This window comes from Dreissena polymorpha, chromosome 5 (assembly GCF_020536995.1).
Source record: "Dreissena polymorpha isolate Duluth1 chromosome 5, UMN_Dpol_1.0, whole genome shotgun sequence".
NCBI lineage: Eukaryota > Metazoa > Mollusca > Bivalvia > Myida > Dreissenidae > Dreissena > Dreissena polymorpha.
Window position 1 is genome coordinate 50,463,803 of NC_068359.1, and position 20,417 is coordinate 50,484,219.

The following is a 20,417-nucleotide window of genomic DNA, read 5'->3' on the forward strand; positions in this document are numbered from 1 at the left end:
ATTGAATAGTAAAATTGCGTCAATGCTCCAGAGCAGCCCTGCAATTAAGAAGAAAAAGAGCAACAAGAAGAAGCACAAGAAGAACAAGAAGAAGCTCAAGAAGAACAAGAAGAAGCACAAGAAGAACAAGATGTAAGCTACGGGACTTACAGACAAGTGCAATTCTTAATTCCTCCCACAGCATTAGGGCATAAAAATCAACTGCTAGCTTCAACTGACCAAAACTTACTTCTGGTTTAGGCCAGTATTTGCTCTCTGTACTAAATAAACTGCTTGATAAGAAAATACTGGTATCACGCCTACTTAAGGATTTGTTCTCAATATTCCATATGATAATGAAAAGTGTGGGTTTCTTTTGCAAACTGATAACAAAACAAGATGAAACATGACATGAAAACAAGTTATTTACTAAAAACAAAACTGTAGGCTGGGCATTAACACACCTATAAGCACATAAACATTTCTGGCTTTGTTGAGTATTATTCTATTGAACAGTTCTTGTTGTTCTACCCCAAGCACTCACCTCAGTTCTGACAAAGCAAAGAGGATTGCCTTGATTTAAAAAAATTTGGTACTCATTAAACAAAAGAATCCCTATACTCATATGTACAGCGTATTTCCTCTTTAGAAACAGTTTAGTAACAAGGGCTGTTTGTAAAACATGCATGCCCCCCTATATGGGCTATAAGTTGTAGTAGCAGCCATTATGTGAATACGTTTTTTGTCACTGAATACGTTTTTTGTCACTGTGAATGGTGGTGGTGGTGGTGGTGGTGGTGGTGGTGGTGGTGGTGGTGGTGGTGGTGGTGGAAGAAGTAGTAGAAGTAGTAGTAGTACAAGTAGTAGTAGTACAAGTAGTAGTAGTACAAGTAGTAGTAGTAGAGTAGTAGTAGAAGTAGAAGTAGTTGTAGTAGTAGTAGTAGAAGTAGTAGTAGTAGTAGTAGTAGTAGTAGTAGTAGTAGAAGTAGTAGTAGTAGTAGTAGTTGTAGTAGTAGCCGTAGTAGTAGTAGTAGTAGTAGAAGTAGTAGAAGTAGTAGTAGTAGTAGTAGTTGTCGTCGCCGTCGTAGTAGTAGTAGTAGTAGTAGTAGTAGTAGTAGTAGTCGTAGTAGTAGTAGTAGTAGAAGTAGTAGCCGTAGTAGTAGCCGTAGTAGTAGTCGTCGCCGTAGTAGTAGTAGTAGAAGTAGTAGTAGTTGTCGTCGTAGTAGAAGTAGTAGTAGTCGTAGTCGTCGTCGTAGTCGTCGTAGTCGTAGTAGTCGTAGCCGTCCTAGTCGTAGTAGTAGTAGTCGTCGTAGTAGTCGTAGTAGTAGTAGTAGTAGTAGTAGTAGTCGTAGTAGTAGTAGTAGTCGCGTAGTAGTAGAAGTCGTAGTAGTTGTAGTAGTAGTAGTAGTAGTAGTAGTAGTAGTAGTAGTAGTTAGTAGTAGTAGTAGTAGTAACAGTAGTAGAAGTAATAGTAGTTGTAGTAGTAGTGTAGTAGTAGTAGTAGTAGTTGTAGTAGTAGTCGTAGTAGTAGTAGTAACAGTAGTAGAAGTAATAGTCTAGTAGTAGTAGTAGTAGTAGTAGTAGTAGTAGTAGTAGTAGTAGTAGTAGTCAGTAGTAGTAGTAGTAGTAGAGTATAGTAGTAGTAGTAGTAGTAGAAGTAGTAGTAGTAGTAGTAGTAGTAGTAGAGTAGTTGTAGTAGTAGTAGTAGTAGAGTAGTAGTAGAAGTAGTAGTAGTCGTAGTAGTAGTAGTAGTAGTAGTAGTAGTAGTAGTAGTAGTAGAAGTAGTAGTAGTAGTAGTAGTAGTAGTAGTAGTAGTAGTAGTAGTAGTAGAAGTAGTAGTAGTAGTAGTAGTAGTAGTAGTAGTAGTAGTAGTAGTAGTAGTAGTAGTAGTTAGTAGTAGTAGTAGTAGTAGTAGTAGTATAGTAGTAGTGTAGTAGTTCGTAGTAGAGTAGTTAGTAGTAGTAGTAGTCGTAGTTGTAGGAAGTAGAGTAAGTAAGTAGTAAGTATACAGTAGTAGAAGTAATAGTAGTAGTAGTAGTAGTAGTAGTAGTAGTAGTAGTAGTAGTAGTAGTAGTAGTAGTAGTAATAGAGTAGTAATAGAGTAGTAGTAGTAGTAGGTTGTGGTGGTGGTAGCAAAAGAAATAGTAGAAGTAGTAGTAGTAGTAGTAGTAGTAGTAGTAGTAGTAGTAGTAGTAGTAGTAGTAGTAGTAGTAGTAGAAGTAGTAGTAGTAGTAGCAGCAGCAGCAGCAGCAGCAGCAGTAGTAGCAGTAGTAGTAGTAGTAGTAGTAGTAGTAGTAGTAGTAGTAGTAGTAGTAGTAGTGGTAGTAGTATGTATTACAAAAATGCAGTTCGCCTTACATTTGGTAAAATTTAAATATATTACAAGGGAGGCAAATCTGTAACAATAAATTTAAACTTATTGCATTTGTTTCCCCTGTAGTGTATTACCTCCCCTGTCCTGCTTATATTTATATTAATCAACAAAATTAAACATTAACACAATATTTAATATACAAAATATACACAAATTTCTCATATTCTGATAATATTTTTACTGATCCACTGTATTTTACTAAAAGGATGATGTTTCATTGGACTGATAATTATAGATTTAGGATTACAGACCAGTTGCTTCAGTAATATTGTTCAGAGTGTGCCCTGTTGGCCGCGTATGCATTCTAAAATTATCATTCAAAAAAACATTTTACTATTTCGAGTCACCGTGACCTTGACCTTTGACCTAGTGACCTCAAAATCAATAGGGGTCATCTGCTAGTCATGATCAATGTACCTATGAAGTTTCATGATCCTAGGCACAAGCGTTCTTGAGTTATCGTCTGACAACCACCTGGTGGACGGACAGACCGACAGACCGACCGACAGACCGACACGAACAAAGCAATATACCCCCTCTTCTTCGAAGGGGGGCATAAAAATAAGTCGCCATGGAGTATTTGATATTGTGTCCACCTAGCGACAGGGAGGTCACAGGTTCGTAAGTCGCCATGGAGTATTTGATATTGTGTCCACCTAGCGACAGGGAGGTCACAGGTTCGTAAGTTGCCATGGAGTATTTGATATTGTGTCCACCTAGCGACAGGGAGGTCACAGGTTCGTTAGTCGCCATGGAGTATTTGATATTGTGTCCACCTAGCAACAGGGGAGGTCACATGGTGTCCACCTAGCGACAGGGAGGTCACAGGTTCGATCCCTACTGTGGAAGCATTCTTCAGACTTCCTCAAAAGACACAAAACACTGGTTCTAGGCCCAGAAAACGCACAGGAGGGCATTTAAAATAAGTAGCAAGTATTTTAAATTCAATCGAGCTAAAATAAATAGGTTTATAGTAAACTATAAAAAAACATACCAATCATAATACATCCAATTTAATATTAAACAAGAGATGCGTTTGTCAGAAACACAATGCCCCTACTGCACCGCATTGAAATAAAATTTATATTTATCATTTTGCAGGTATAGTAATCATCTCTCTTTAAAGGTTATTACTACCCTTGAATTTTGTCCAATCCAACCGGGGGGGGAGGGGGGGGAGGGTCTCCTCACAGTCAATTATGACCATGTCAGACATCACTGACAACCAGGGCTGTGGTTTATCAAAGAGATCATAGCCAGAGTTTGTTTTTTTGTTGTTTTTTTTTTTCATAGCCAGAGTTGACCATGACATAAGTCCACAGGTATGTAATGAACATCAAAGAAATTATAATTATATCATTTAAAAAAAACTTTGAAAAATCAATCATTTGGGTTATAAATAATCAAAATAATAAATCTGTACAGTAACTGTAAAAAGAACTTCAACTCTTGGTAAAGAAATATATAATGAGATTTATAATTATATAAATTACTTCCTTTGAAAATAATTGTCTGTAACAAATCTTTATTTTTAGTAGCAAATAATTATAAGCCACTACTGTGACTGTAGATTCACCACCTAAAATGTGCAGTTCCATGAGATACACATGCATGCCAAATATATAAAGTGGCTATGTTCAATATTGAGTAATTTTTCCCTTTTTAAAGCTTATTACTTCCCTTAAATCTGTATTTTTTTACCGTAGACCGTAAAGGATGACCTTGACCTTTTACCACAATGTGTTTGTCAGAAACACTATGCCGCCTACTGCGCTGCTTTGATTTATTTAACAAAAATATATACGTGGGCAGGTCAGATAACTATGTCCATTTAAAGCTTATTACTTCCCTTGACTTTGTTTTTTCAAGCCTAGACCTTGAAGGATGATGTTCACCTTGAAATTTTACCACTCAAAATGTGCAGCTCCATGAGATACACATGCAAGCCAAATATCAAGGTGCTATCTTCAATATTTAAAAAGTGATGGCCAATGTTAAAGTTTTTTTCAGACGGACTGACGGACAGACTGACATACTGACTGACGGACAGTTCAACTGCTATATGCAGGGGTTCCGCTGTCGATCGCCATTGGCGCCAAATGGCGCTAAATTTTTAAATGTGGCTCCAATTTTTTAAAAGTGGCGAATTTCAAAAAATCGGTAAAATCCTATCCGAAAATGTACTGCGAGTCGAAAGCACGCGACCGAGCATTAGCGGCCAGCGTCTGTCAGTTGTAAATATTGATTTACGACGATGTAAGCGACCTACAGTGCAGAGTGCATTAGAAATCACCGAAGCGTGTAAGTGTTACAAACGGTGTTTTTACTGCTATTGTCAAGTTTTATGGGGGTTATTATCGGATTAACGGCTCCTTTATGATATTGAGCAATAAGTTATAATATAATATGCCATCCTACCGGGAGCATAAAAATCTCCAATATGTGGGGTAAAAATTCATTAAGATCACAAAACTATTCATAATGTTTTTGTCTTCACAGCTGACTTCCATTTCACCTGCTCTAAAGACAAGTACAAGTGAAAAATTCACTTAAACACTTGTTTAAGAATGCATTTATTTTGATTTCTAAAATTGCCAACTAGGTTAAAATCAAAAGTGTGTATGTATGAATATTTCTTATATAACCAATGTGGTTAAAAAAAACAATGCATCATTATGTCAGTGGAATTTTTACAATTGTGAAACTAAAAGACATCTTAGGTAATTCCAGTATACCCCAATTAATCGTGTATCCAAATGCTTGTGTCATGGAAGTAGAGATCGAAATTAGCCGTGAGGATTATTTTATCGGTAAGGATTGATTTTAGCAGTAAATAAGAATTTTATGCACAGAGCAATGCTCTTTCTGTACTGTAGAGGCAAAACACAAAACAGGACATGCTATAGTTTCTTCACGGGCAGCTGTAGCAAACAAAACTGTGAGGACACATTTGTTCAAACTGTTGACAGTGTATGAATAACTGTGAAGTGATGGCTCATGAAAGGTCTTCTTTACCCCTAGAGCATCTTATATGTCAGGTTCGTGAGGTGCATTTTCACTCTGGATGTTGCAGTTTTTGAACCCACCATGCAATCAATAACACATTTTACCTGCATATAATAAATAAACTTCCAACGGTGTAAAGCATGGCAAACTTTCTGGCCTTCAAAACCAGCACTGGTATATATAGGCAGGCCTGAAATATGAATAAATAAAAGTGAGAACAGCACTCCATTGTTTAATGGCAAAAATAGGTCATATTTAATGCCATGGTAGGGCTGGAATTTAACCCTTTCAGTGCGGAAACCGAATTTTGAAGGCCTTTGCAAACAGTTTGGCGTCTCATCAGGATCCAAACTGTTTGCTATTCTGATAATATTCTTTGAAAAAATCGAAGAAAATGCTAATTTTAGTAATTCAGCAGACGACATTTTAGCAGACGACAAATTTCCCAGCATGCAAAGGGTTAACAGTTTCAGTCTATTCAAGCAGAACAGTTTGGAAAAAGGTTGATATTTCAACCCAAAAAGTCTGTTACAAAGTATCAATCACAAACATGTTTACACATCCAACTTGATAAGATTAGGGTTGTTTTGCATGAAAGTCAGATTAAAATGTATTACAAAGACTCTTTAAAGTATTGTTTTTGATTTAATACAATTGACATGTATTATTTTCCAAGCAGAAGGAAAAATTACTTGCAAGTCTGAACTTTTTTCTTATACTTTTTTACATTTACATTGATGAGTTTGCCAGTCATGGATTTATAACAATCAAGGTATGAGGACTGAAACCATGATAAGGTACGTATCTATTGTTCTAAATGCACACTGATCATTTTGCAAACAGAGTATTTATTAAAATAATTTTGGAGGAAACTCACATCAGCAATCAAATTTCCTTTTGAAATTAATTTAACAATTTTTATCTGTACTTAAAAACATGATTTATATGCACATCCAGTACATTACATGCACATTTAAGCACAGGCCATTTAAATTTTAATGGTCCCCTGTTGGGTCTCTTGAATTTCGAAATCAGAGTTCGCCGGGCGCTTGAAATATACCGATAAGTGTATTTTTCAATAACTGCACCTAGACATTCTTAAGATCAAAGTGATACCGACTTCGCCAAATATTTTGAGAACCAAGTGTCATTGTTTTGGAAAATTGATATTGGCCAACAAGAGCACACGCTTTGCATGAGCGACAGCACTTGTAGGCATTCAACACCTGTCATATTTGACGTATTTGCCATAAATGTGTGGTTTTGTGACAGTTTGATGGTTTTGTGACCTACGGTGTACACCTCAAAGATGAAATCTCAGCAAGTTACTTAGAAGACTGATGATTTCCAATGGGTGAAATCCTCGTGGAAATAGTGCATTTCATGCATAATACATGTCAAAAGTAAAAACATTTATTCGACTTAAGCAGGTAAACAAATTAGTGTTTAAATCATAACACACAACTATAAATATTTCGTTGAAATCTCAAATGAAAAAAAAATTGTAAACTGAAAAAAGCTTCCGAATTTTAATGTTAATGCAACATTAACAAAGTCTAGCTTCAACTAAGTGTTTTATGTATTTCATGTATTTAGTGTTGTTCCTTTGTCTCAATAAAAAGTGTGCGAAAATAATGCAGACATGTACAAATTCAATGTCACGTGGAAAGTGTGCCAGTGGGCGTATTAATTTTTGTACAAAAACACTAACGGCACATCAGACGATTTTCCAGTTTTCAGATGGAAAGCCAGTACGGAAAAACCCAGTCCCTATTGGACTTATTTTATCAAACTTAAAATAGCCACATTTGCCAAAATTCATTTGATGCTTAAGTAAAATGTTTGTGTTTATACAATTCTTTAGCACTTGTATCATCTATTTATACCAAAATGTGCATTTAAAAAATGGAATTTATGGATTTATCTGGTACTGCGAAGTGAGGGGAAAAGAAGTTAGTACACATGTATGCAGTAATAGATAAGAGTCGGGTTCATATGGATGTTTGGGGAATCAATTGAGACAGGATGATGCATATCTATGCGTGAAAGGGTTAAAGCAATAAAACAATGTTGCTATCAATAACTTAAAAGCTGTGTTATTTTTTGAAGAGTCACTAAACACCAAATAACATCATACATAAATGTACAAAAGAGTAATGTATTGAAGGGGCTGCCCTCACTAAACCACCTCTAACGGCCCCAGGGCATCTGAAAAAATTCGTATGGAAGGCACTGATATCAATATTTTCACATTCCAATGCATATAAAAAATTTAAAAGACTATGGTCTGGGGTTTAAATATGAGCCCATTTCTGGGAAAACTTGGCGTAATGCATGTGTATCAAGTAGTGTTGATGAAAAGTCTCTGGAGTACGAACGCCTTTCCGATTGTAAGGTATGTTTTGTTTAAAGGAAGTCTTTTATAAAGAAAAAATGTTTTGATGCAAAGTGTTGTCACTGATAAGCCTGTGCAGACTACACAGGCTAATCTGGGAGGACAATTTAAGCACATACATTAAACCCAGTTTACCCAGAGCAAGGCACAAACATATATGTTCAACAGTGGCTACAGTCCCCTAATAACATACACTACGCGACCCGTGATTTTTGCCAAATTCGCGGAGTCACGGTGGACAGTTTGATTTTTTTAGTGGAAAATCACATGATTCGTCACTCCGCTGTTGCACGAGTGCATTATCATCGTTGTGAAGTGTGTGGTGATTCGCCGCGATTTGCCATGATCGCAGTGGATATCGGTGATTCGCCAATTCATGCATATAAACCGAATTGTATTGCTAACTGTATACATACCGCTTTTCTGATGTTCACATTTATCCGATAATCCAATATAATTACAACATCACTTACAAAACAAGAGCTGTGTCAGAGGCAGCGCGCTCGACTATTCGAAAGCTTGACAGTATAGCGTAAGCCATCATTGAGAAATTGTTAATATTTAACAAGACTATTGCCAAGCAATATAAGTCCCCTACCGACTCCACCATTGTCAGAAATTCCACCATTTTCAGATTTTTTATATTTGTTGCCATAGCAACCAGAATTTTTGACGCAGGAACAAAATGAAATGACGTGCATAATATCCATATAGCCATCTATCTATGTTTCAAGTTTCATTAAAAACTATTAAGAACTTTTAAAATTTATCGCAGGATCCAGAAAACCACCATTTTCAGCAGTATTTCTAGTCTATTTGTTGCCATAGCAACCAGAATTTTTGACATAGGAACAAAATGAAATGACGTGCATAATGTCCATATTGCCATCTATCCATGTTTCAAGTTTCATGAAAAAATATAAAGAACTTTAAAAGTTATCCCAGGATCCAGAAAAGTGTGACAGACTGACTGCTATATGGAGCGAAAACCATAAGTCCCCTCTGGTGAAACCAGTAGGGGACTAATAAGGTCAAGGTAATATAGTCATATTCTAAGTCGAAGAGGGTCATAATTGAACGATATTGATCGCTTATGTTTTAAAGAAGTTGTACTTTATAGACGATTCTGAGTTCAGGTATATTTTCCACAATCTCTTGAACATTTGTAAAAACATAAAACAAACTAATACGATTTTATTTCAAAGAGCAATAGCTTGGGTTAGATGATTGGAAATCCTTCAAAAATAAAGTAAATAAATATGTGTGTATTATTTTACCATGTTTTAAAGAAAACAAAATCTTTTGGTTGGGGGTGGGGTGGAGAGGGGGCTATAATGTGGGAGTTGTGGTCATTATTTTATTAGATGATCTTTCAAAAATAAAAAAAAGGAAAAATAAAAAAAAAATTGGGGGGGGGGTGGCTTCTGGGGTGGGGCGTGAGGGATGGTTTAGGTGAGGCCATTGTGGTATGTCAGGTAAGTTTTGTTATGTCAAAGTATGAATCAAATCTGATCATAAATAAAGAAGTTATGGCAATTTAATTAAAACTTATTAATTTGACCTTGAGAGTCAAGGTCATTCAAAGGTCAAGGTCAATTACAACTTGCCAGGTACAGAACCCTCATGATGGTAAGAACGTATTTGAAGTTTGAAAGCAATAGCATTGATACTTAAGAAGTAAAGTGGATCTAAACACAAAATTTAACAAAATATTCAAAGTTACTAAGACAAAAATGGGCCATAATTCCGTTTAAATGCAAACCAGAGTTTTGCAACTTGCCCTGTATAGTCCCCTTACGATAGTTAGTAAGTGTTGCAAGTATGAAAGCAATAGCTTTGATACTTTAGGAATAAAGTGAACCTAAACACAAAACTTAACAAAATTTTCAATTTTCTAAGTACAAAAAGGGAACATAATTCTTTATCTTACAAAATGCTTGATACAGTTGTTTGCTCTTGTTTATAGATTGTGGTCATGTTGGTAAACAAGTATGCAAAATATAAAAGCAATATGACAAGGTACATAGAAAATTTTTGAGGTGGAACGCAAACTTTAACATAGATTTATCAATGATATGCATATTCTAAGTGGAAAAAGGACCACAATTCTTACAAAATGCTTGTAATACAGTTGTTTGCTCCTGTTTATAGATTGGAGTCATGTTGGCAAAGAAGTATGCAAAATATGAAAGCAATATGTCAAGGAAATATTTGGGGTGGTCCGCATACTTACGGGAATGGGAACAGGAACGCCGACGCCGAGTAGGATAGCTCCATTATATATATATTTCATATATAATAGTCGAGCTAAAAATGATCTTCAACATGTAACACGATAAATATGTTTAAGAATTTCATAAACACAACCATATGCCTACTCCATATTTCAGAAGTGTAAAGAGTACAGTGAATTATGGGACACAGATTTCATCGGACGAGCGAATTTAAATTTAGATTGAATGCAATATGATCATGAACAAAAACATGTTTTATTGCGTCATACCCATTCATGTAAAAACGTGCTTCCCGGGAACTTTCTGATAACGGGTAAAAATGAAAGTGATTATCTGTTAACAGTTACACTGCATACGCATATGCATAAATTGTCTGCATTATTTCATTAATTTTTCTTACACCTACTGCTCTGATAGGAAATACATGTAATAAACACTGACTCGCGAGTTTTTCATACCTTTATTGACATTACACAACAGATTTAAACCAATTAGCTGTTCAAGGTCGTTTAACCTCTTAGGGATTAAAATCGGTTAAAGGTACAGATAAAGCAATGAAGCTGTGCTTGTCTCCATCTTTGTACCGGATTGCCGAATTTCAGATTTCCAGTTTGCGAAGTCATTTTTGCCATTTCCCAATAGGCCGAATATTTAATATTTTGGTTATTTACAATGTATCCTAGTTTGCGGAATACATATTTCCGATGTTGCTGACTTCTTTGATTTGGCTACCTTTTTATTTGAATAAAAACAAAGTATATCAAAGTGTAACCATCAACGCAAATCGCGAAAAAAGGTGAATCACGATGGTTCGCTGCGATTCGCGCTGATTGCCTTACGGGGAGATACATCATGCGACGGTCACCATGGAATTTTCTTGTCTCTCGGAATCACAGCGATTTGTCAAGTTGCAACGATGCGAGATGTATGAAAAAATCACAGGTCGCGTAGTGAAAAACCTTATATTGAGCCCTGTGAGAGTTTCACATACAAAGAATTACTTACCAAGGAGAAGCAAAACGTCCCCATCAGCAAGCAGAGAACAAATCCAAGAATTCTTTGCTTCTTTGACTGAAACCATAGTCAAATATGAAATCTGATCAGTTTTTTCACAAAGAAAAGGAATAATTCAATATCAATATTAAAACAATGTAGGTATGCACTGGTCCGATTTTTGTTACTAAACAAAACAAGAAACCTTCGGACACGGGTAATGCTCCCCAAAGATTTTTTTGTCACAATATTGCACTATATATTCAGATTAAAGGAAACGTCTTGAGGGCACAGTAGTTGGGGGGGGGGGGGGGCAATAATTTTTTTATAGAAAATTTCAAAGGGCCATAACTCTGTGAAAAATCATCCGACCAGAACCCGCTGATAATATGCACATCTCCTCTTGGTAGTGAAGCTTCCCATAAAGTTTCATTGAATTCCAGTCATTAGTTGCTGAGAAATAGCCCGGACAAGAATTGCACTATATGTACAGTTAATGGAAAATTTCAAAATTTCAAAGGGCCATAACTCTGTGAAAAATCATCCGACCAGAACCGGCTGATAATATGCACATCTCCTCTTGGTAGTGAAGCTTCCCATAAAGTTTCATTGAATTCCGGTCATTAGTTGCTGAGAAATAGCCCGGACAAAAATTGTGCACGGACGGACAGACGGATGCACACACAGACAGACGAAGCGGCGACTTTATGCTCTCCCCAAAATAAATTTTGGGGGTGCATAAAAATAAATTATGAAAACCAAATTGCGTTGATAATTCTTATCATGTGGACAAGGTTGATTAGAAAATATTCAAATAAGAATAAAGCCACATAATCACACAACAATGAAAGCCTATTATATATTGTATGCCTGTATTAAGAGACATTGTTCTGATAGGCAATGCCCAGTCATTGAAATTTAGATGTAAATCTACAAGCAAGTGGGGCTAGTAATATGGGAATTTGAACTAGCCCGAGTCAGATTTTACTAGCCCAAACATTTTTGTTAAAAATGCAGATAAACATAACATAAAACATCCAAAGAAGCATTCATTTATTCAATCTTTAGAACACAATACAACTCTCTTATTAATTTCAACCTCATCCAAGTCAGCTTCCTCTTCATCTGAGCCAGCCTTTTTCGGATCCTGAAATAAGAAGAAATTAATTTCACACACGGATTTCAATTTAATCACAATTATAAATATATACATTAACTTGAAGTTGATTAAGTTAAGGTAAAAAATTAGCAGAAATGTATCCCATATATCCATGACAAAGAGAGAGCAAACCTGAACCACCAGAAAATATATAAGAAATTAAGTGCCAGGTTATTCTACAAAAAGCCAGTTGACAAATGCGTCAATCACACTTACCTCAGATTCGCATTCCTCAACGACGTACTTTAATGATAACTGTTCGGCCATTACTCTCTGTGTCCCGCGAAACGCAAAACATTTATTTTACATAATAATAATCCGGGAACCACAAAACCATGCGCTTTATGCGCAGTAATCCAATTATCGGCTGATTGCCCAGCATGTGCGCGCAGTGTGTTAAAACATAAGCAGCTGTTGATTTAAGCGGCTCAAAACTTTGTTTACAAATATTGAAAATGAAATTCGAACTCGTTTTGTTAAATGAATTGTACAAGCACGTCGGGCTTGTAATATTGGATTTCCTACAAGCCCGAATTAAAAAAAATAATAGTTTTTTGCTGTCGGACTAGTGCGAATTTCGACGACTGTAATGCCGATTTTTTTTTGTTCTGTAAATTAGGAATTTCTAATGTTTTGAATTGGGATTTTTTTATCTTTCAATCAAGAAAAATTGTCACATTAGAAATTGTGCAGTTTTCCAGTACCAACTTAATATAAAACAAAACCGCTAACTTCAATAAAAGGTTCACATATTTGTTTTGGAATTTACTTACAAAACTGTTATAACTGGAAAAGATTTGCATAAATATTATAAAATGGAAGATCAAATAAAAAATATGCCTTTCCTAAGGTTTGAATGGGGGACCACAAGAAGAAAAATCTAGCAGGCCTCTAGTAAAACACGTGATTTTAGACATGAAGGATTGTTTCAATCCTATGTTAATTAAATGCATTTATTGCTCAATTATCGATGAAAAGTGTTCGAACACTTTTTTATTTCTTTTAGATTAAATAGTAAGCAATTACAACCTGATATTTTAAAGTAAAACATTTTTCTTAATCAGAAGTGTTAATAATAGATTGAAAATAATGCATTTATTATCTTTTTTTTCTAAATAACTGACAATTTTCTAGAAAATTGTCATTCTGTCAAAACCGTAAAAAGGTCGCTGTAATTTCATGGTAGCAGGCTCTTTCGGCCCCAAGCTCTTTTGGCCCAGTCCGAAATTTCAGGCTTTTACTGCCCTAAATCGACCAGGCTTATTTGGCTCTATATTTTATTACACCTATTTACAGCGGGTGTATGATTGAATAAAGGTGTTTAAAATAATATAGGGTAACTCCCCCTTGAGTCGGACGGGTTAACGGTATACGTCTATATTACAAAACTTTGTGATCAAAGCGGGGACTTGGATTGTGCAGGCTTTAACTATAATATTAAATTAGTCTATTTTACACATAACTATTTGATTCCCAGCTTATTTTCATTGAAAAATAGTTGAATAACAATACCCACTGAATTCGCCCATGAGTCGAACACATTCGCCCTTAACACGGACACAGATTTGTACTACGCATTTATTTGGTTATCCTTTCCCTATAATTATCAAAATGTAAATTACACAGTAACAGTCCTGTGTTGATTGTTTCAGTTTATTCTTTTGTCAACATGTTGACGAAAATAAGTTATAAAAAGAGGAAAAATGACATCCTCACTTGTAGTGTCTATCCGACCTTTACAACAACGGAACCATTAGAAGCATTGGGGGTTACACAGAAAAGTACAAAAAAACAAAGATAAAACATTATAAGATTCTTGTTGTTTGTGAGCTATGAGATTCTTTATAGATTGAGTCATGTTAATTTGAATGAATTTGTTGTTAATTTCGCATCCGTATGCCTCTGCCATTACAAAAACTCATGTTCGCCACAAGGGCGAATTGCGTTCTCATCAAGGGCTTATTGAGTTGTAATTCATTTTTTACTGTAAAACCTATATAACTGAGCGAACAACTTAAAATTACCTTTCATTTTTATAGAATAAGGTTATGTTTTCAATATTTAGTTATTTGTGAATGCTGTGAAACATATCTTACCAAAATGCCGATGGTATAAAGATAATTGATAATTGAAAAATCTGAATTTTCTGTCACCAGAAGTTATTAATACTGTAACAATTCCAAATTCATGATGAGATAATATTTGATAACATTTTATTTCGAAATTTTATTTATTTTGAGTATGAAGGGTAAAGTATTCGTTATAATGTCACAAATCATGCTAAACAAAACTGATCTTTGAAAACTACATAGATAAAAATGTCAGACTGTGAAGGGCAAAATCGACTCAAGGGCGAGTAACCCTACTGTGTTGTTGGTTTGTTTCTTTGTATTGCTTTTGATTATTGATGATTAAATGAAATAAATTGAAAACCATTATCGTTTTACAAACTGTTATCAATGTATGTAATTGTTTTAATTGTTTAATTGTGCCAGCTTTTAATTGAATCCATTGTTGGTTTGTTTGTTAAATAATGCCTTTGATTAAAGCAAAGACCTAGAATAGGTCTTTGATTAAAGGTGTTAATGATGAGTATTTGTTTATGTTCAATTGTTGTTTTTTGTCGGTTATTTAGCAGTTCTTAGCGGAATTATTGCACATACGTATAAAAGTGCAATTATTGTGTTCATTGGTATCATAAATCTTTTTGCTGTCTACATGTATGTTATTCTTATAATTGTGCTTTCAAATTTGGTATGATATTGGATGTTACTTGTGTTAAATTATAATAAACAGTGCAAGTAATAGTGTTTGTGATTGTGAATTTGTGTGTGTGTTGTAAGAAGGCCGTTCGCTCGCTGCAGCATGGCATCACATGTGACTTTTGTGACCGATGTTAACATCGCACCTGCAATACAGGTAAGTGTTTATGCACACTATTTAATATAATGTCCAAGATTTTCGACAGTTTATACAATCTTTCAACTACATAAGTTGCGTTTATACAAATACCAATATACCAATATTAGAAAATTGTATATAGAAATAAAAAAATCAATGATAGCTGACCTGGTATGCGTACATTTATATTTTTGGTAACAAATACTAATACTAACAATAAAATTCAAAATTCTTTCGTGAAATATTGTAAAAATGCGTTTTAAATGAAAACCGAGACATAGAATGCAAACGTGAATAAATCTTATGGCTTATTACAATTAATTAATTTGTTAATCTAGTGACACGTGTATTTAACAACCTGATAAAGGTCATAAAATCGCGCATAGGTGCGGATGCTTGTCAATGGCTTCGATAATGAAAGACGGGGTCGTAGTAATGAATGAATTATGATAGGGCTTGAACATATATTAAAATAGTAAAATAGTTGACTAGGTTATAATATGCCTTATTTTAATTTATTGTATTGTAAGTTCTAATTTTACGGACATGTTTGTTCCGTAAGATTATTTTTAATTCATAATCTTAAATATATAATTTATAATCTTAAATTTACCTTTTTGTTACATGTTGATCCGAATACACACCACACATGTATTTAACAACCCGATAAAGATCATAAAACCTGGCATAGGCGCCAGTGTGCTAGACTATGGCTTCATTTGATAATGAATGACGCGGCCGTAGAAATTAAAAACGAGGGCGCCGATGGCGTTAAAAGCATAGGTGCAAGATACAGGGAAGAATGGCGTCACGTGGTATAATGTAGTTCGATATCGCCATCCGCGAATTTCTCAAATCAATAATTTCAAACAATTACCGACTATTTAAATAGATAATCTTTCCATTTACATCAGTGTTTGAAACGCTTATGAAAAATAATTACCCAAGCCTTTCAAAATTTAAGCACGGACAGATCTGTATCGAACTATTCTTTTCACAAATGAAAATAGACGCTACCCTATTCGTTTGCGTCAAGAATTTGTCGTAAAACTTGTGGTAAGCGTTAAATGCAGACGTGCACAACAGATTGTCTCAGTTCTGAATACAGATTTCTGAATGCAGATTTTTATAGAAACTCCTCACAGCAGTTACTTCCCTTGCTTCGCCCGGTCAGTAACTTCTAGTATAAGGGAGGCCACTGCGTAGGAGATTGAGATTTATAATGCAGATAGAATTGTTTTATGAACGAAATTTGTTTTAGGTTATAAGAAGATTTTTTAACATAAAACGGTCTTAGAAAAATTCACTAAAAACGGTGTCAGCAATATTCTTGGAAGAAAACGTTAGAAAAACGTTCCCAAAAAAAATTTGTAAGAATGACCATATACTAAATTAAATAGATATTTCGTCTGATTTTTGATTAGGTAAGGCTTCATAAAGGGCAGCCGATCGATGTGGATTTTCGAAATGTGGTATATACCATAAGCATAGGTGCGTAAACGCACCTATGCTAAAAACAACTCTGTTTAATGCATTAATGATGTGTGAACAAGTGTATGCTGTCAAATTGAATTACAATAAAAACTGACATTTTGATTGCTTATGAAAATAAATTGATAAGTGTCTATGAAACAATAACGGTTTCGTTCATTAGTGTCAATTCATAAATCAATAATGTTATGTACAGCTTCCCCTATTTTGTAACGTTATTTATGACAAAATTTGCAAACACGTTGTACACATCTCCGCAACAGAATATTTTAGGGCAAAGAGGAGGTATATCGTCTTTACCTTCACCTGCAATGACTGCCGCAACCCCCCTACGACGCCTGGCATCAGCCTAAACTTAGTAAATGTTGCGCAGTCAACTATCATTGAGGTACAAGTTACTTCTCCGATATTAGCATGATACATATTAAGTATATTCAGGTTTTCACAGTTTTTAACGCAATTATTTCACAAGCACACAAAAGTTTAAAGATTCCTTTCATTGGTATTATTAATCATTTTGCAATCTCTATTATACTGACTAGCTCTTTATCATGCTGTGCTAGATGATGTTTCTTTGTGTAAATCGTAAATCGTAATTATAAAGTAATATCAAACAGTGTCATTGTTTGTGACATTAATACATTTTATTTGTTTATTTGTTGTATACTAAGGCATCCACTGATCCTGCTTGCTTGTACGGTTCGACATTTCACACGATTTCGCTTTGTCCAAGACTTGTCAGTGTCAGAAGACTAAGCGCTCACCAAATCGTCCGAGTTCGAGTCTTTTGATGTTACTAGAGCAGAAGTGCAACCGCCTGTTGTGATCGACGAACGGTATGAAAACGTAAAAATTGTGTAATTGTGTAACTAATTAGCAATCACTAGAAAATAGTTATTCTATTTAATAGTGAACAAGGGCTGTTTGTAAAGCATGCATGCCCCCCATATGGGCTCTCTGTTGTAGTGACAGCCATTGTGTGAATATGTTTTTTGTCACCGAGACCTTGACCTTTGACCTAGTGACCTGAAAATCAATAGGGGTCATCTGCGAGTCATGATCAATGTACCTATGAAGTTTCATGATCCTAGGCATGAGCGTTCTTGAGTTATCATCCGGAAACCATTTTACTATTTCAGGTCACCGTGACCTTGAACTTTGACCTAGTGACCTGAAAATCAATAGGGGTCATCTGCCAGCCATTATCAATCTACCTACGAAGTTTCATGATCCTAGGCATAAGCGTTCTTGAGTTATCATCCGAAAACCATTATACTATTTCGGGTCACTGTGACCTTGACCTTTGACCTAGTGACCTGAAATCAATAGGGGTCATCTGCGAGTCATGATCAATCTACCTATCAAGTTTCATGATCCTAGGCCTAAGCGTTCTTGAGTTATCATCCGGAAACCATTTTACTATTTCGTATCACAGTGACCTTGACCTTTGACCTTGTGACCTGAAAATCAATAGGGGTCATCTGCGAGTCATGATCAATCTACCTATCAAGTTTCATGATCCTAGGCTTAAGCGTTCTTGAGTTATCATCCGGAAACCATTTTACTATTTCGGGTCACCGTGACCTTGACCTTTGACCTAGTGACCTCAAAATCAATAGGGGTCATCTGCGAGTCATGATCAATGTACCTATGAAGTTTCATGATCCTAGGCCCAAGCGTTCTTGAGTTATCATCCGGAAACCACCTGGTGGACGGACCGACCGACAGACCGACATGTGCAAGCAATATACCCCCTCTTCTTTGAAGGGGGGCATAATAAAACTGTTATACGTTAAATGTTTAACATTGTAAATGCTATGCCACTGTTCATTTTAGTAATCTTCCAGAGCCAGCAGTATCATACAGTGTACTAACTCAGCCCGAAACTATAGAGTACACCGTTGTAGATGCAGGATTCAAAAGAGGCAAACCAAAGCTAGTATCTTCCGATGGATATTCATTCACGAATTATGATGATTATTATTATGATGATGATTATTAATTTATTATGATGATAAAATTGAATTATTATAAAAAATAAACAACTTGTGTGCAGTAAATTATGCATTATGTAATTATAGTAAACTAATGTATTGTGTTTTTAAGACGTATGTATTCCTTATTATTATAACTTTAAAATTATCCAAATATATGTAATAGAAATAAATTTATAGTTTGTTTTATTTTCAAAGCTGTCTCAGACTCTTGTATCTATTCTTTAATAACACCTCATTTCCATGACAATATACCTGAAGCAAAAGACAAGATAATCTTTTTCAAATTGATTAATCCTAAATAAAGACAAGGGCTGTTTGTAAAACATGCATGCCCCCCATATGGGCTGTCCGTTGTAGTGGCAGCCATTGTGTGAATACGATTTTTGTCACTGTGACCTTGACCTTTGACCTAGTGACCTGAAAATCAATAGGGGTCATCTGCCAGTCATGATCAATGTACCTATGAAGTGTCATGATCCTAGGCAAAAGCGTTCTTGAGTTATCATCTGAAAATCATTTTACTATTTCCGGTCACCGTGACCTTGACCTTTGACCTTGTGACCTCAAAATCAATAGGGGTCATCTGCGAGTCATGACTAATCTACCTATGAAGTTTCATGATCCTAGACATATGCGTTCTTGAGTTATCATCCGAAAACCATTTTACTATTTTGGGTCACCGTGACCTTGACCTTTGACCTAGTGACCTCAAAATCAATAGGGGTCATCTGCGAGTCATGATCAATCTACCCATGAAGTTTCATGATCCTAGGCATATGTGTTCCTGAGTTATCATCCGGAAACCATTTTACTATTTTGGGTCACCGTGACCTTGAACTTTGACCTAGTGACCTCAAAATCAATAGGGGTCATCTGCAAGTCATGATCAATCTACCCATGAAGTTTCATGATCCTAGGCGTATGAGTTCTTGAGTTATCATCCGGAAACCATTTTACTATTTCGGGTCACCGTGACCTTGACCTTTGACCTAGTGACCTCAAAATCAATAGGGGTCATCTGCAAGTCATGATCAATGTACCTTTGAAGTTACATGATCCTAGCCCCAAGCGTTCTTGAGTTATCATCCGGAAACCACCTGGTGGACGGACCGACCGACAGACTGACCGACCGACCGACATGTGCAAAGCAACATGCCCCCTCTTCTTCGAAGGGGGGCATAATAATATAATACTGTAATAAACAATATTCCATATTTCTAAAGAGTTTCGACCAACATATTTTCAGCAATTTATTCAAATAAAAATGGGGCCGAAAAAGCCTGGTACTTGGGCCGAATGAGCCTGAAAAAATTGGGGCCGAAAGAGCTGACAACCCATTTCATCAGTGCTATATCCTTAAGAATTGTTTTTTACTAAAATATAGGCTCAATTGCACTTTACCGGTACGCAGTTGTTTACCACTATCGACAAAGCGGGGGTTTGGGGGCGGTAGACCCCGATACTAAGGAAATATATAGGATATAAAGGATAGTTAGGTGTTACTGTTAGGTGTTAGGTGCACAGGGATCTTTAAGAAAAAAACCTACATACTATATAACAGTATACAAGGGATACAACTGTCAAATTTCCTGCACAACACCATGGTCTGAACAAAAGCAAAAAAATCTCTTCAAAAAGCATTAATTACACAAAATAAACGGTATAACAACAGCAGAGACATTTATCTTTCAGAAAATAATAAACTTGGCAATAAACTACGATCATTCATTAAATTAAAACGATACCTTTCATGCAAAAAAGCTCAAAAATCCTAACTGCGACACAAGTGTGCACAACTGAAAACTGATAATTCTAGTTGTAATTTCCATATTCCTTTAAAACTAACCCCTTTTGAACGTACATATTCATTTGCTAGTTTCTGTTTATT

The 20,417-nt window shown here is 35.5% G+C and overlaps 1 protein-coding gene and 1 long non-coding RNA gene across 2 annotated transcripts in view; both read right to left on the reverse strand.

Moving 5' to 3' along the window:
* LOC127832512 (uncharacterized) overlaps window positions 1-20,417 on the reverse strand; it is a 270,730-nt gene that overhangs the window by 12,158 nt on the left and 238,155 nt on the right. The window lies entirely within an intron of this gene.
* LOC127832511 (uncharacterized) overlaps window positions 1-20,417 on the reverse strand; it is a 32,189-nt gene that overhangs the window by 6,450 nt on the left and 5,322 nt on the right. The window contains exons 2-3 of the mRNA XM_052358013.1: window positions 10,994-11,059; window positions 5,464-5,549 (exon numbers count right to left, since the gene is read on the reverse strand). Coding sequence (XP_052213973.1) covers window positions 5,464-5,549; window positions 10,994-11,059 — 152 coding nt within the window. The remainder of the gene's footprint in view (window positions 1-5,463; window positions 5,550-10,993; window positions 11,060-20,417) is intronic.